At 40.1% G+C, this 17,839-nt stretch overlaps 1 protein-coding gene across 3 annotated transcripts in view; it reads right to left on the bottom strand.

Moving 5' to 3' along the window:
- Nucleotides 1-11,794, bottom strand: part of LOC122718913 (teneurin-a) — a 387,491-nt gene extending 375,697 nt beyond the window's left edge. For all 3 annotated transcript variants that reach the window (XM_043944319.1, XM_043944320.1, XM_043944317.1), the window contains exon 1: nt 11,560-11,794. In XM_043944319.1, the coding sequence (XP_043800254.1) occupies nt 11,560-11,794 (235 nt within the window). The remainder of the gene's footprint in view (nt 1-11,559) is intronic.
- Nucleotides 11,795-17,839: the final 6,045 nt, after the last annotated feature.

Raw genomic sequence — 17,839 nt, forward strand, 5'->3', positions numbered from 1 at the left:
TGATAAGGGATAGGGGATCGGCTAATATCCAAAGTTGTGCCACGATCGTTGTTCGATACGACGCGACACGGCTATCAAGCGATAGATGCGAAACTACGCACAACAGTATCTAATATTTCCGAAGGACAAGAGTTATCGCCCCGCTCTAACCGTGAATTCGAAACGGTGAAACACGCTCTGGATATTGGCAGAGTATTTTATCTTTAATTCATATTCCTTGTATCCAGCGCCGGAAATCCAAAGCCACATCTATTACTGTTATCAGGTAACAGCTAACCTCTGTAGTGCTTTTACAGATCGAGCGGAATACATTTGAATATATCGCTCCACACCAATGAACACGAATTTGTAACTTTGCAACAATAACACTTTTATAAATACATTCCCCTTTTATAAATACTTTTATAAATACATAAAATCCCGATCCCCAATATATTTTTATTTTTATTTCATCACTTCTTTCATTCTGCATCGATCCATTAAAAATTCATTAGATCGATATATCTCCTTACAATTACTAATTCTATTAATCATACGTTAATCGACGCAATCTCCTCGAACGTCCCTAAAAGTTCCGCTCTCCACTCTTCAATTCAATCACCGCCATAGCGAAAGAAGGAAAAACAACAACGCCGCCGAGACAGCGAGGGGCGAGAGAGCGCCATCTACCTCGAACTAAATATTTTAAGCGCACGATCCATTAGATCGGCCAGCGTAATGGCTGGCAAAGTATTAAATCCGTTCGACGGGAGAAACAAAGTTAGCCTCGAGGGTTGCGGACGATCGCGACGATGGTGGCCGATGGGGGGTGGGGAGGGAGGGGAGGAGGGGAGGAGAGGCATGACGAGGAAGGAGAGGCCTTCGTCTCGCCTCAAATTCTGCTGAGGCGCGGCGGCCGCAGATGACAGCAAACTGCTAATAGGAGGCAAGTTTTAAATGCGTGTAACGTAATAACGCGTGCATTAGGCGACTACTATGGCGTCGGCGGCGTCTGCGGCGGCGACAACGATAGCGGAGCCATTCTCCGTAAGGGGTAGTTTGCCTGACAACTCGATTACACGATACCGGCCCGGCTGAGTGGCAAGTGGTGATATATGGCGCGCATGTACACACAGCGCCCTCTGCCTCTCTCTTTTTCTCACTCTCTGTCTCTCTCTCTCTCTTTCTCTCTCTCGAGTCACTTAAAATAATGAGAAAACCTCGGTGTATCGGCTTCTCGCTTGTTTTCACTTTTTCCCTTTCTCTCTCTTTCTCTCTCTCTCTCTCTCTTTCTCTCTCTCTCTCTGTCTGGATCTCTTACTGGAAGGACCTCTATAACAGATTCTCGTGGACGTCCATGCTGTTGTTGCCACGTACCCGATCATTCTGACCGCGGCGAGTAATTATCAAGGTGAGGATCCTTTTTAATCTTAATGGGGGAATCGAGAAAGCAATGGAGAACGGGTCATCGTTGTATAATAGATTCATCCAGGCGTACTGGAATGGGCGGTGGGATTAGGTCGAGTTCTGTTTTATGATGGGTCAATGTTATTAGAGCTCAGGTATGGAGCTTAACTCCCCTCTATTGGGCTTTGAGAGCGTGGAATGGAGGATGATAGCGTTATGTGAGAATTGGATGTTGCTGCTCTGTTAGAACTCTCCTTCCAAGGAAATTTCATCGTATTGATTAACTTTTTTTTAGAGAAATATTTGTTAAAATTAGAAAAAAAGTATGAAATATTATATATTTCTTTTTAAATATTAGGTTATTAAATTTAATTAAATTTGTTTGAAGATATCGTTACGACTTGATTATGAAAAGTAATTTTTTAAAACAAGTTTGTTTGACGTATAATAACAGCTTCATTAATCGTGATAAATGTAAAGGCAATATTATTTTGAAATAAAATCAAGAATCATTTCGATTGTTACATTAAACACGTAATACAAATTAACATAAATCCAACAATTCTATAAAGACTTTTGTGTATCGGAACATTTATATAATGATATGCTAATATTATTATCCACTATAGCAAAAAGAAGTATATATTCTACAAAGATTGTATCTAATTAACCAACCTTGTATTCGTATTGACATTAAAATTCAATCTTGGATCCATTTGCTTTCACTTATAGTCAAAAATTTCGTACTTTGTTTTAAAATATTTGTTCATACTTATATAAATATTAACATTTATAATATTGTTTATTGATGCGAAGATATTTTTTCAATATTATTAAATAAATTTTTATTGAAAATAATAAATTTTATAAATTTAAAAATATTAAATAAAGATAATTAAAAACATGATGTAATATTAAAAAAAAAGAAAATACTATAAATGTTGCAAGATATCAGCTTTTACGATATCGAAAAAACAAGTAATACAGTATAAATCTTGTTCACTATGAATAAAAAAGTCCATCAAATCATTTCAATCTCGACCACCAGTCCAGTATATGTATATTTACATAACCTGAATCACGTGAAAAAGTTAGTTCCGATAAAGGCCGCCAGAAGTCACCAGGACCCCGTTTGATTTCAAGCCGGTGGCATGGAAAACGGTTTAATTACTCGACAGCAATAATAAAGCCGGAGAAATATCGTCTATCCCCCTTTTGGATCAAGGGGCAACATTTCCTCGTTAGGGGTAACCTTACCTCCGGCATGTTTATTCTGCCGATGAGAAGCCGCATCTACGTAAAACGAGAATGATATTTACGTGGAGGTCGGTATGTAGGAGACGGAACGAGCTTTATGATCAAGCTGCGCCTCGGCGGAAGGAAGGGCGGGCTTGCCACGGGAAACGGGAGATGCGTATCCAGTTCGTAATTTGTGTGTAGCCAGTAATTTCGTTCTTGCGCCGATTGCGATGCCTGTTGCTTTATAACTGCGAAACTCTGCGTTTACCGGCCAATTCGTGATTATGAACGATTAATCGAGAAATTGAGTGTAATTGATCGCATAAATTGCAAACGATGCGTGATAATGGATTTATTGAATTTTACCGATAAGTGAAAGCGGCGAATAAAGCAGTGTATTCTTTTTATTATAACGATTATGTTATAATAATTTGCTCATAAATTCGAGAAAAATAACATTCTTCTTTGCCACGTTATTTTTCGTAAATGATGCGTGACGATGGTTTTATTGAATTTTACCGATAAAAGAAAGCGATAGAATAAAACAATGTATACATTCTCCTTCCATTGCTCTATTATTTTCTCGTGTAAAATCGAATCGCAGTTTCACAGAAATCGCGAAAATCATCCATTCGATCTCGTAGAGGGCGTCTACGTCGCGACCCGATATTAACGACCGACATTATCCAGCGACGTAGACGTTTTATTTCCACTTGACCGCCGATATATCCCGCCAAACTGCCTGCAAATGCCAGCGCTTCGTAAGCATCCAATGAAATCGCGCGATCCTTCGTTCGTTACAAGCAATAACAATCGTGTCTGTCCGTTCACCCGCGATTCGTTGAATCCTGAAAACGTATCGCTGCCCTCCCGTTGAATGACGAATCACCATCGTTTCGATAGTAGGTTCGAGCGTCACGTAAGGAAACCCATAGCAAGGATTTAAGCGAGAGAATTTATCGGTGAGCATGTGTACAAGTACACGTGTACGGGCGTAACGCAAGACTGGACCGTGTTGCGGTGGCGCCTGGTGCGCGATATAGCCGACAGGGGGAACTGTATCAACGCTTATGTTTGTTGCGTAGGCCTAACTTGCGCGCCATTCATCTTCCATTTATGTCATGCGAATATTAGCGTGGTCCTTTGATGCAGCTCTCGCATACCGTCAACTAGTCCTGCGCTATGCATTACATCGCAGATTGCAAGGTTGTCTCTTTGTGCACGTTGCATTCTTTGAAAATATTCTAACCTAAAGTTTGGATGGATATGCATTCTATATACATTGAACCAATTCAGCTTATCTCTCATTATCCAGGTATTCTTTGATCAAAGAATTTTGTAATTAAACAAAATTTGCGAAATCTTTCAGGTATTAAATGACGTCGATAATTTATTATATATTATATAATATATATAAAGGGTTAAAAGAAAAATACCTCGAATCATGAACTATTTAATAAGAATTAATCTTGATTGAATATTAATGCTTAGTACATTGTTTACCACTAGATTAAAGCGTTATTCGAAAATTTCAAAGATATATTAAAAGTGATGTATCTCGGTTAAGGATTAATAGTTTTTTACATAACCATAAATCAATATCGTATCAATACGTATACGTCCCTTTGTACGTACAACCGATAAACTTTTCAAGCAAAACGGATGCCATCGATAAACGTACACTCGGTATATCTCCAAGGAAAGGGACACGGAATTATTCGAGCGTCTGTCGACAGGTCTGTCTGAAGACGGATACACGCGCCGGTCGATAAGATTTATCAGAGTTTTCTTGTTACGCGGCGGAGGAGCCGGGTCCGACAGAAATTCGATCCGGTGCATTTTAATGAACCGGTTCGCTGGCAATAGAGTGATTTAAATGGATCGACCGTCTGTAACACAATTATTCAAGAGATCGGCCGAGGAGAGAGGCTCTCTGTAATTTGACGTTCAAAGCGATTCCCAGACACGTGAATTTCGATCGCGCGATCAGACGTCCTTAAATTATTCATCCCTCCTGAGACTCGTGGCGCTCGTGTCTTTCTTTCGCCCATGATCTTTCTCGCTCTAATTTCTCGAACCTCGACGAAAGAATAAGTGGAAACGGCCGTCTTTTCTCTTTCTTTTTTTTTTTTTCCTTTTTTTTTTTTTTTTCTTTCCTCTCTGCGCAACGAAACTTTTGTATTACCTTGTAACAAGCATTGGCCTTTGGAACTTTGGCCATCTAATTTCGTACGTTAGCCTCTTCCGCCTTTCTGACCACCGAATATACGTTGTTAAGTATAACCCTGAGTTATGGGCCTTGCAACTTTTTCTTTGGAAATAGAAATAGCTAGAGCTGGTTAGAGATAATATACACTCTAAAAATATGCGTATGCTAACTTCCATTTCTCGGATAATTAATCGCAGTGCGATGCCTTTTTTTCAATTTGCTATACGAAACATTTGCTAATTATAAATTTATTAAGTCGATGATTAATTATGTGTATATATTTTATAATGTTTTATAAATATTTTTTTAACAATTAGTTTTTCCATCTAACTATAAAATTTAAAAAAAAAACAAATTTAATTGCTTCCTAATAGAAATAACAAGTTTCAAACTGTTATTCTCTATTATATAATTATCGATGAATAATTAAAAATAATTCTTCAGAAAAAGAAAACACTTGAAATATCGGTTCGAAACGATCGGTCCACACTTTTTCAAATTATCCTCGAATCCTCGATTCGATCATTTGAACGATCATACGTAATCCACGTGATCGATAGCGTAAAAAGTATTCCGTGAAAAAGAAAACCGCGCACTTTAATTCCTAGTCCCGATCATTTGCATGTATCGCGGTAATATATTTCACGAAGTCGGAAAATCCCTTCTGGCGGGCCCATTAAAAATTTATTCTCGGCTTAACAGCGTTTCCCAAGAATCCGCAAGAACGTGCCCAAGCCTGCGACTCCGTAATGCGTTGCAAGCCGAAAATACTCGGTAGCGAGACGGAAAAATCGGGATCCAGGACTGTCTTGATTCACTGCCGCTCAAGTGTCTTCGGCTCACATTCGTCATCCCTCTTATTGTTCCCTCCGTGTTCCATTATTTCACGCGATACTTTAAATCCTATCGTTATATTCTACGGTAGAATATAATAATAATAATTGCTTACCAAAAATTTGCGATATTTATTATCTCTCTGAAATTATAAAATTATAAAACGTATAAATTGAAATTTCTTTTCTCGCAATTTTCTAACTTTTTCATAGCGAGAGAGAGATCAACAAAAATTTACAAATATTTTCGAAAATGGAAAAGGGAATTTACGTTTGTTAAAATAAGACGTCGTAAAATAGAAATAAAAATCTATTGCGAATTAATAATTTAAATTATTAAATAAAATTATAAATAATAAAATTAGAATATAAACGACGACAAAGAAGTGGGGGGATAATTATCTATTATTCGAAATTTTTCTTTTTAAAGGAATAAAATCTTCTCCGTTCTTTTTTTTTTTTACCAAATCAAAGTTTTCCTTTTTGCTTTATTACACGAATCTTCGTATCTTTTTGTTGCACGCGATGAGGGGGAAGAGGGTGGGCGAACGGCAATAATTAACGCACCAAGTTCCACCCGTGATTCGCCATTGTAGCTATATCTGACCGCATCAAATTAATAGTCCGCGGCGTCTATGCAAACGCGACACGGAAAATCAACACTTACAATGCCGCGGGAAGCTATACATTATCCGGCGCGTTATCGGTGTTGCGCGCGCGCGCGCGGAGGTCAATATTTTCCATAGGAAAAGCGGCGAAGCGTGATGTGGCGAACCGTAGACTGTGTGTGTGTATGTGAGTATGTGTAATGAGTTGACAGTGTAATGTTCCAAGTGGGCATGATTCTAGACATTAATATCTGCACTCCTCGGCCAAATCGTTGAACATCTTTCGAATATTGCAAAAGGCGAATAGATTTTTGAGATCTATGTTTTTCAATGTATACGAAGAATCGTGCAATCTCAAAATTTATTTTATTTAAATTGTGTCGATTATATGCATACAATAAATATAATGATAAATATAAGTTTCAATCATATCATTCAAAGTCAACTTTTAATCCCTCTGCAATATTAATTTTTATAATTTGTTACATATGGGGGAAGAATTGAAGAAATAAAATTTAACTTGTTAACTGCATTGCTATCTATATTTTAATATTTAAATTGTGTCGATTATACTCGTCATACACAAACAAATAAATATAAGTTTATAATTATCATATTTTAAAGGCATATCACTCAAAGTCAATAATAATTCGTTATATATGGAGGAAGAATTCAAGAAATAAAACTTAACCTATATTAACCTATATTACAATCTACTCTACGAGTGTTTGCATCAAGTATATACAGCTAAATCAATAAATATAAATATAAATTTTAATATAATCCCATTTTAAAGGCATATCATTCAATACTTTTAATCCCTCTGCAATATTAATTTCTATAACTTGTCATGTACGATGGAAGAATCGTAGGTTTTCTTTTTCTTTTTATTCAAATACGAAAAAAAAAAAAAAAAAAGAGAGAGAGTGACAATTCAAGAAGAAAGATTGGAGAACACTGATATAAAGCAGGCTTAATGCGGCTTTATACCATATAAGTCTAGCATGGCCCGTTATTAAAGCATCACTCTCACTCTATCCGAGAGGAGAGAGATCGTAAAAGGTGTTTCGATCCCGTGATATAAGAAACGAAACGTGCGCGACAATGCAAGGTTTTACGAACGCCGGCTTCTTCCGTAACAGGCCTGTCAATCGTTCGTAACACGACCCGCTACTCACGCCTTCGCGGAACGTAACGGTGATACCTAATAAAGTGTCGCCGGATTATTTTTCATCGAAGGACACTCCTGTATAGAACCTGTGAATTGACGTCGCCATTAATGCAATATAATCCTTCGTCCACTTCGCCGACACGGACGTTGTCTACGTATGAAGAGGCGGTGAAAAAGTGGCGGATCGAGATCAGCCATTACACACTAGCGCCCCCATAAACTCGAAAGACGTCCGCGCGACGACGTCGATATCGAAAAATAAAACCGAAAAATCACCCGAGACGAAAACAAATACCCGTTTACGATACGTTACTCAAAATGATCCCAAAGGATTCATTTCTATACATTTCTTCTTTTCTATATTTTAGCAAAATAGAAAAAAAGAAATAAACTCTAAGATCTGATTCAGTCAGATTCCACTATTATCAATATTAATAATTAGTATTCTATTTGAATTTCATTGTTCAACTTTTGCTCGACGATAAATAATAAATAAATCACATTCTTATAAAAATATTGTTAATTAAACTTGTCTATAAGACGCATTAACAATTATAAAGATGGTTTTTTTCTTACGTCTCTTCTCACGTCTAAGATTTTACTTATTGTGCACGATCCTTTAGGAGCGCCATACTCGAAACTTCTCTTCGTTGGGAATTTTCGTGCGCCGTCCCATGTTTCACGGACGCGAAATCGATCGCGTTCCCGCGATCCATAGCGCTCATCAATTATCGTTGCCGGTACTCGAGACCGACGCAGCCGGTCGGGAGGTTAATTAACCGCGTGATTCCAAGGCGGCGCGGCGTCTGCAGTGCGGCAATCAAGCGTGGCCTCCCAACAACCGCCGTTTCTACCTTCACCATCGAATGCGTTTCGTGCGCGTTGTATCGAGAAACGCGCACGTCATATCGATCCAGGGCCACAAACCCATCTACGAATTTCACGGCCGATCGTCGGATTGAGAAGACCGTGCACGAAAATTGATAATTTTCACGAAGCCCGATTTTCTCTAAATTTTTAATCGACGGGCCAAATTCTCATGGATACATAAATCCGTATCTCGTCTTGTTTCTTCGAAAGTTCTTAATTCTGCTTTCCATATTTCCATATTAACATTCCTTATAATTTAAAAACGAAAAAAAAAAAGGTAGAATTAAAGTAGATAATAGCTCTTGTCCACCTCGAATTTCAAATTTCCATCATTTTCTAATATTACACGCGCGAGGGATTTGCGCGACGGGAGGAAAGAAATATCATAGGCCAAACTGTTCGAGATACTTCGCGACCGGCAGAGGTCGTTCTCTTTAGATACGCTCCAAGTGCAGTCACGTGACACTGTGCCGCGACGAATCGAGGCAGGAGACGAGTCGAGTCGAGGGGGAGGGGGGATGAGGAGAGGAAATGGGAGAATAGGGATGAAAATGGGGGAACATCGACGAGGGGTAGAGGCTGGAACGATATATCGGGGCCGAGAGGGAACGGTAATCGGCGGCAAGTGAATTGGAACAAATGCAGACAGACACGAGGCGGGCTACTGGCTCGCTTGATACCGCAACCAAGAAATATAGTATAAACCTAGTGCACCGGTATTAATTGAGTTCCTCTCCTCCCCTCCCCGCCCCCTCTCTTCCATCTTCCTCGACTATTTTGTCCGGCTTCAAGACGGAACGAATCGATGAAATCGTTTCTGGAAAGGGAGATGTCGCGTCGAGGATCGGGCGAGGGAAGCGGATCCAAGATCGGACGGATGATCTCCGGACGTTTATTATGTTTATGCTTAAAAGTAAGATAAGTTTGTTTGGACACTTGGGAGGAATTAAGAGGAGGAAGGAAAGATCGGTCAAATTCAAATGTCGTTTGAATAATTCGTACGGTTCAAATTATGCAATGTTTGTAAAAAAAAAAAAAAAAAAAAAAGAAATGGTGATTTTAAGCGTGCAATGATGAAACAATTTCATCATAATAAGAAATAATAATAATAAGAAATAATAATAATAAGGAATAAGAAATTTATCGAAACGTTAGAATTGTACGACACGTTCATATTGTATTGAGGGAGAGGAAGGGGCAAAGATTATATCACGGTTCAAATAATTTTGCGAATAATGTTATGCAATGTTTGTAAAAAAGAAATGGTGATGTTAAGCGTGCATAGTGATGAAACAATTTCGGAATAGGAAATTTATCGAAACGTTAGAATTGTACGACACGTTCATATTGTATGAGGGAGAGGAAGGGGCAAAGATTATACCATGGCGGATATGTAGGATATGAATTTGTAGATTTAATCGGGATAACCGGTCGTATCCGAGGCCAAATAATGGCCGTGAAAGCGGAACGCGTGATATTAAACTATTATTTGCGTAAGTAGTAATCCAAATAAGCAGTCAATGATAATGCAGTTGCGCGGAGCCTGATATTTATACGATGTTACCGCAAACGAGTCGCGTAATCGATATACTTGATATGCAAACGAATCGCAAACAAAGACGACGATACACCCTATTATCCGCGGTGGAGAAATCGTAAGACTTTAAAAAGTTTTTGCAAGTATATAAATACGTGATGTGAATAAATACAAAATTCGTCTTGTTAATGAATAATCTTCAAGCGATAATCCAATTTTTATACATATCTTACAGCCCACCTTTGAACTTTATTTATCCTTATATTAATTATGATACAAGAATCAAAAAAAGTGTCAAAAAGAAAACGCGATTATTAATGGAAATAATAATAATAAAAAGGAACGCTGTATTTTTAAAACTTTGTTTACTCCAAGTCCGCCACGCGGCGCTGCGATCGCCCACTCTCGACGATCTGGGATTTCGCCTTCGAACTTAATATCCGGCCGCGCTCGTAGACGACGCGAGGAAGTAAAACTAATTTCGTAAATCCTTTAATCTACGCGTTTGCCGGGGAGTCGAAGGAAGATTATAGAAGCGGCAAGAAATGAGGGATGAGGATCGAGGGGGTAGACGGGTGAACCGAATGGTCGAGAGCGTGGTTCGCGCCTGTTTGATGGAATATGATGAACGAGCCACCCTGAACTTTATTATTGGCAGCGGCAGATCGAGTCGAAAGAAACAAAAAAAAAATAAAAAAAATAAAAAAAGTTGCCGTCAGTCAGCCGACTGTATCGTTAAGCTGCGTCCAGAACGAACTTCTCTCTCTCTCTCTCTCTCTCTCTCTCTCTCTCTCTCTGTCTCTCTGTCTCTCTGTCCCCCTCCCTCTTTGTTCATTCGACAGGCCATTACTCGATGATCGCGCCTGTTCGCGCGGATATTTCCCTGCGCCCGTTCGTTTCACGCTGCCGATTTAATTGTTGCAATTGAAAGTTCATAGGTTGCTCATTAAGTCGCTCGTTAAAGTTCGTTTGAATCCGGGTGGAAGACTGGCCGAACGAAGGGCCATCCAATCAGGGCTGCGCCTTAGAAGTCGAATCGTTACGTTAATTTCTTTTGTCTAGGAGGCAGGGGGGAGATCGATGAGATCGGTGCTTCCGCTTAATGAAGATGACGGTTGTAGCTCGCGTTGTGTAACCTCTCTTTTTTTATTGCAATTGTAAATTGCGAACTGTTTTTGTTGTTGCAATTTTTGCTAAAAATGTTACGCGCGATAGATTTATTGAATTCTTTAGTATAAAAGACTCTGGATACATTTAATTTAATAATTTTTTGTAATAGTTCATCATTTATTAAAATCGCTAATTTCTTTATAAATTTTGATATCGATCAGTTATCGATTAAAAAAAATAGTATCAATTATTAATCGTTCCAAAATTCCCGATTTCAATAAACAATCAATCAAAAGTAGCATGGAAAATTTAAAAAGACGAAGCCGACAAGGAGAACTAATATTCCATGACGGACAAAATCAATCACCGCGACGGTAATACTTTTCCCTGTTCCCACCCTGAAAATCCGCAGTCCCTTCGATAAATTACCAATTCCCACCCCCAATATGTTCCTCTATAACTCCCATCAAACACCGTTCCTTTCCCCCAAACACTCGTGGCCCGTGATACCGGCCACCTACGTCCGCGAAACTTTTCCCCAGGCCGGCGCAAGCCTCTCGATCAAGGCATTAAACATCAATTATATCATCACTCACTTCCATACTGTTGCGCCAAGAGGGAGGCGAAGACCTGGCCCGGGCTGCGAGCGCCTCTACCGGCGGATGAAACAGACGCGGCGCCAACGGCGTGACGGGAATTCTCCTCGTCGTCGCTGCTCGATTGAGCACTGGGCCCGTAACCGCGCCTCTCTCTCCATTCTAGGGACCGTTGACGGCGCAGCCCACGGCCCCCGTTCCCGTGACCGCGGCCCAGCGTGCCCTCGCCGTCCATCACTGCAGCATCTGTAAATGTAAAATGTAAAAGTGAGCGAAATTTTTTTTCTTTGCCTTCAAATTTGTGGCGTACAAAATGGTATTTTGTCAATTGAAGAAATATTTTTAGGTCGTAAAGTGTCGTAAAAGGTATAGAAAGGATTATTAGAGAATTCAAGATATGTATATATGCGCTTGGATCGAGAGTGGAAAAGTACTGGGTGAAGTAGAAAATTCAGCTTTTTAAACGGAATGAGCACGTAAGTCAATAGTGCGTATGCTCTGTCTTGTTCATTGGTTGATTCCGAGTTGAAATTTCATAGTCCAAAGAGCAGCGAATGATCTTAAGATGGTCGATCAAGCCAGCTGGATCGTACCCCGAAGCATCAATCAGCTGTCTCCGTAATCAAGGGAGAGCTACTCGCTGTGAGGACGTCTCCATGGGAATTTCGAGAGGTATCCACCACTCAATTATCCGATCCCGTACACATTCAAGCTGCTATCGATTTCGGGATACCCTGTTCTCCGTACAGATGAGATTGAGTAAGTAATTAAATATTCTCGCCAGAGAATGGAATAGTTTTTCTCTTTTTATCGAAGAACGTAAAATGGCAAATCTCACTTAATACACATCGCATTAATAAACATACAGATTTCGATGATAGTAAAAAAATGTTAATAAAAAAAGTATTTTGAATAGATATGATAAACACGTAAACATGAAAGAGATTCACACGCACGAACGGGGTCTACACGCACGGATTGAAAAACGGGGTCTACGCGCACGGATTGAAAAACAGGGTCTACACGCACGGGTTGAAAAACGGGGTCTACACGCACGAGTTGAAAAACGGGGTCTACACGCACGGATTGAAAAACGGGGTCTACACGCACGGGTTGAAAAACGGGGTCTACACGCACGGGTTGAAAAACGGGGTCTACACGAACGAATTATTCTGCAATATCTTAAAGTACGGAAATTTCATATGTAGGTCAAAAGCAATCCAATGTTCAAGGATTGGATCATTATTTTTATTCTTATTACTTAATTTCACTAGTTCTCGGTAAATTCGAGGTAATTACCAACTTCTCGTAACAATAGACAGGTCAAATATTGAAGGAGGCGTAGAAAAAATTTTGCGCAACAACGTATCCGCCGGTTACATCGGGAAGGTTTTTACACGGCCCAGAAATCATTGGCTGCCACGTTCGTTTCAATTTCAAACGCTTCGGGTCAACATCTCTATGGAAGAGCAAATAAATATTCAGGTTCCGGGGAACGCTGAAAACCACTTGAACCACGTCGATTTCAACGGCGGCGGGAGGATGGGCGAACGAGAGGCAGCGGTGCGAGAACGAGTTGGCCTCGAAATTAAGAGCAACTAAAAATTCCGCCGTTAGTCGAAAGTTTATCAAAAAAAAAAAAAAAAATGTGAACGTGATACTGCCAACGTTCTGCCGTTAGGCCATGAAATATTATGTACAGGATGACACGATCATTTTTGATAACTCTGAATGGGATATTGTGTATCTGTTATTCTGGATCTGTCCGAATTGTTTATTTACAAAAAACGAGCCAAAAAATAAAAATGTCTAAAAACTTCTAAACATTTCATCGTCAAATATTTCATTGCACTATTATTTTATACTGATCTTATTCAAAAAAAAAAAACGTACAATTAAAACGCGCTTTTATATTCTGCAAAAGAAAAGGAACAAAAATAGTAATCCTGAAATAATTCATTCTGTATATCTAAAAAAAAAAGTTGAATATCGTTAAATTTTGATAATAATCAATAAACATGTTTGAAAAATAATATAATGATAATAAAAAGAACATTAATTTGGAAAGTATTTTGCATATCCTGTCTGTTGCATACCATCAAACGTTACTTTAAATAAATTTAAATGCCGGGGATAAGCCATCCCCTGAAAACACGTTCTTATGCATCGCCGGCCACATCTAACAGCCACTTTTCTCACTTGCCTGAATGCCTGGCTAAAAGGTCGCATCCTCTACAGACAAGAGGGTGCTTTACGATGTTTTGTTTCACCAACCCTTCAGACTACTCCTTCTTCGCTCGCGTGCAAGCGCGCCCAGAAAGTGGTGGTGGACTTGTCAAACCGTAAGTGAATTGGAAAACTATCGAATTAATGAATTCTATTCCTTCTTCCTTTTATCAGAAACATATTTTATTCAATTTGCGAGTCAATGAAATTTCGAAAAACTCTGTACTTCCTTTATTTGAACTTTTAGAAAATTAATTGACTTAAGAGAATCCTAAGAAATAATATTTAACGGAATTGATAAATTAATCGAAATTTATTAATCGTAGTTTTAAAAAAATTTTAAGTAAGAAAATGAAAATTTGAATTTATTTCAATTTCAAAGCAATTCTCTTCAAACTGAAAAAAAAAAAAAGAAACGATGTCAATTCTGCATGATGTGGCGAATAAAACGCTTTATGATGCATTTACGATCATTGTTCTTCCACCGTTCGTTTCACATATTAAGAATAGCATCCAACCTTTTAATAGAACATTTTCATAAGGAGCCATAAACGCGGACTACTCAACCGTAGGCCACTCTTATTGCTATAACTTATAACACGTGGCATTAACGGTCGATAATATGACAGTCTTGTACAATATAAAAACTTTTACGCGGAACTCCTGTCGCGGAGTTGCTGACTATATACCTGATGCCGTGTATCTTTTCCACGATGTAAAACTTTAGGCTTTGTATATAAAGAAAAAGAGGGACCATCCGTTCTTTTATGAAACGGTCCACATAATGTCCCTTTTAACTATTTCCCCATTCTTTGCTCGAATATTTCCTCGAAAGAGGTTACCTCGTAAGGGCACCTATTTGATAGATCTTGCTTTTAGGATCATCTTTTCGTTATCTATATCGTAAGAAAATATTTTTGATCCGATAAGAAAGACGTTAATCATTCTCAAAATGGAAAATATTAATATGTTCGTATCAAGATTAATAACACTATCGAATTAGTTTAAACGTTATAAGTAAAAAATAAGAAGAAACAACTAGCGCCATAGACATTCATCAAAGACGTACGAACCCTACATAATGCATGTCTGTGCTAACTTATAAGAGGTACGCGAGATTGTCGTTAAGAAAATATCGAAAAAGTTTTGGTTGACCCGTTGTCGACAACTTCTTGGCAATAATATACACGTGTGGCCCGGCCTGGGTAATAAGAATAACTTTTTCTCTAATACCGGTGCTCGTCTTGACGTCGGATGTGTCCAACGAATCTTCCCTCCTCCCATCATATTCCCTCTCGCGTTCAATTACGATTCTCAAGTTTCGCTCGTGCGTGAAATATGACGCCGTTGCCTCTCGTCGGGCAAACAACGCCGCGATGACTCTAATTTCCTGGACAAAAGTGGGAGCCAGATCCCGGGAATGAGATTGTTTCAGTCGACTCTGCGCGTTCCCCGGGATTTATTAACCGATTTCGAACTTACGATCGATACTTGAAGTTTGATATCTTGAAAGAAATTTATCGGGCAAAAAAAGAAAAATCTTATTTCATCTTGAACTATTGAGAACATTTTTTGCTGATAAAATCCGAATAATACACATTCTTATGATAACAAAGAAAAAAGAGGATAAGGAATATTCGAATTCTAATAACTAAATCAATCAACCTAATTCCCAAAGTGGATTGCCACTTATCTCGCGACAATCCTCCGTTTCGTGACTTAAACCACTTATTAAAACCAAACTATCGTTAGTCGGAATCCAAGTCAGCTCAAGAATTCTTTAATCGAATTCAAAGAACATCGAGTAAAGTTCCTTCGCGACGATAACGCAAACAGGTTTCCAAGAATGGCGAAAGAACGAGAGCGAGTTAAGCGGTCACCGAATTCCATCTCCCTCTCTCGTCCCCCGTAAACATAAATCAGTCTGCAGGAGCCTCTCGAAAAGAGGTTAAAAAGCTGCACACAGCCCTACGTACGCACGCATACTTGCGCGCATGCGCAATTATTACACAACACACACGCGCGCGCGCGTGTGTCTGTGTGTAACACGTAAAACCGCGAGAAATGTCGCGTCGTAATACCTACAGCGAAGAATATAGTGGCACTCTGACTTTCAGGCCACGAATTCAGTCTTAGAGGCACGCTATAAAAGGCTTTAAGAGTTTCCCCGTGTACGCGCGAATTGAGCGAGATTTGCATGGCAGTGGCTCGTAGTGGGAATTCCGCGTGAAATGTCGAGCGACTTTTTTAAACGGCCTAACCTAATGAACGCGACAGCCGGCGACATTGTTCAACTGTTCCACGGCCAAGCTGGACGGCTACACGATGGTAAGAAGGGCATCTGAATGCATGAAACATAGGCAGTGCCGCTGGTCGTGCCGTTGGATATGCTTCGTGAGACCGACAATTTTGCATATTCATCGTAGACGTGGATCCCCGTTGCTCGTCAACAGGGAGGCCACGCTTTGGTTCTTAAACGTAGCAGACACCGTACCTGCCGTCTTCTATTCGCGCCATCTCACCATGCAGGGTAATTATGTCTGTCTGTAACCTTGTCGATGAAACCCTCGAGGGATCCTTTCCCATTCTCTCTCTCTCTCTCTCTCTCTCTAAACGTTCCTCTCGAGTCGTTCTCGATGACTATGCTCCTCATGAAAATTTGAATAACCGTTAATTACATCTTTCCGCACCGCGCGACACTCGCATCGTGTATTATACGCGTATCATTAAATTTGCTTTGTACGCGGCTCGCGAAATTCGTGATTGCCTTACACGTACGCCGTGACACGCGTGACACCGCCATTACCCGTGTTGAATACATGTACACACGAGATGGCGCGCAATCACGCCGTGACTGTTTCACCGAGCGAAAAGCACTGCCAGCGACTAGGGCGATCGAGCGAGCGAGGCACATTTCGATGAGTTATGTCATCAATCTCCGAACCTTTTTATTGTGTTACGCAAGTATCAAATTTCGTAGAGCGTAAATCGACACGCTTCTGCTCGCTCTTATAGCCGATAGAATGCGATGGATCGTCGTGCAAGTTGTTGCATTGAATGCGGTTTGGATAGTGGTTCGAAGTTTGTCGATCCACTCGAAGGTAATGTATTGCGTTGAAAGAGGCGTACGAAATGATGCGTGTGTAATGTTGGTTGGATAATATATTTAAAGTATTGGTATAAAGGGTGTATACACCGATATATCGGGACGATAAATTTGAAGTGTGGTATCGACAGCCGTAAAAGAACGTCTTATTTAGATTTAATTTATTTCTCTTTCTTTAAATTATTACCATTCGTTCGAAATTGATTCTCAATCGCGATAATACATAATAACTTTAAATTAAAATCTTCACAGGTATCCATCGTTTCTCACTCGTCCGTCATCCGGTGTCAAGTTTCCTCCACGCGTATCGAGCGTTCCATCGCCCTTCGAACGAGGAAACCGGGCGATTCGCGGTCGCCAGTCGGGAGACGAAGAAAATTACACGAGGCGCGGGACAGGCGGTATTTTGCGGCGCAGAATGTCAATTAAACGGTGTGGCCGATTAACCATAACCAAAACCTCGACAAAGGCCAGGACCCGTGCACCGTTTCGCACTCCGGTGGGTTCATCACGCGATAATTTATATGGTAATTCCAGGGACGTAATAAGTCCCCCTTGGCAAACTCTGGCTGGTGGTGCCACTACACACGAGCCAACGTATCCAGCCCACGTTCTACCACGCTGACCCCGGACGTTCCATCGGGAGAGAGAACGGGGCTGCCATGTACACATCATTACTAAAAGCGGTCATCGATTCATCGAGCCTCGGACCAGCGACGCCCGCTCTCTCGTCTGTCCGTCGATCCTGCTCTCTTGTAAGCGCGTACACGCGCCTTTATGCGCGATCACGACCTCTGATCTATGCCGTATACGTGTGTGTGCGTGCGCGTGTGCGCGAGAGAGTGTGTATAGACGCGCGGCCATTGTCGAATTTTCCCACCACGATTCTATGTGTTGGATTTAATTAACACCATCTCGTTAACTTTCGTTACGGATCGCCGTGTTCCG

This window comes from Apis laboriosa, unplaced genomic scaffold (genome assembly GCF_014066325.1).
Source record: "Apis laboriosa isolate Shangri-la unplaced genomic scaffold, ASM1406632v1 scaffold68_cov148, whole genome shotgun sequence".
Taxonomy (NCBI): domain Eukaryota; kingdom Metazoa; phylum Arthropoda; class Insecta; order Hymenoptera; family Apidae; genus Apis; species Apis laboriosa.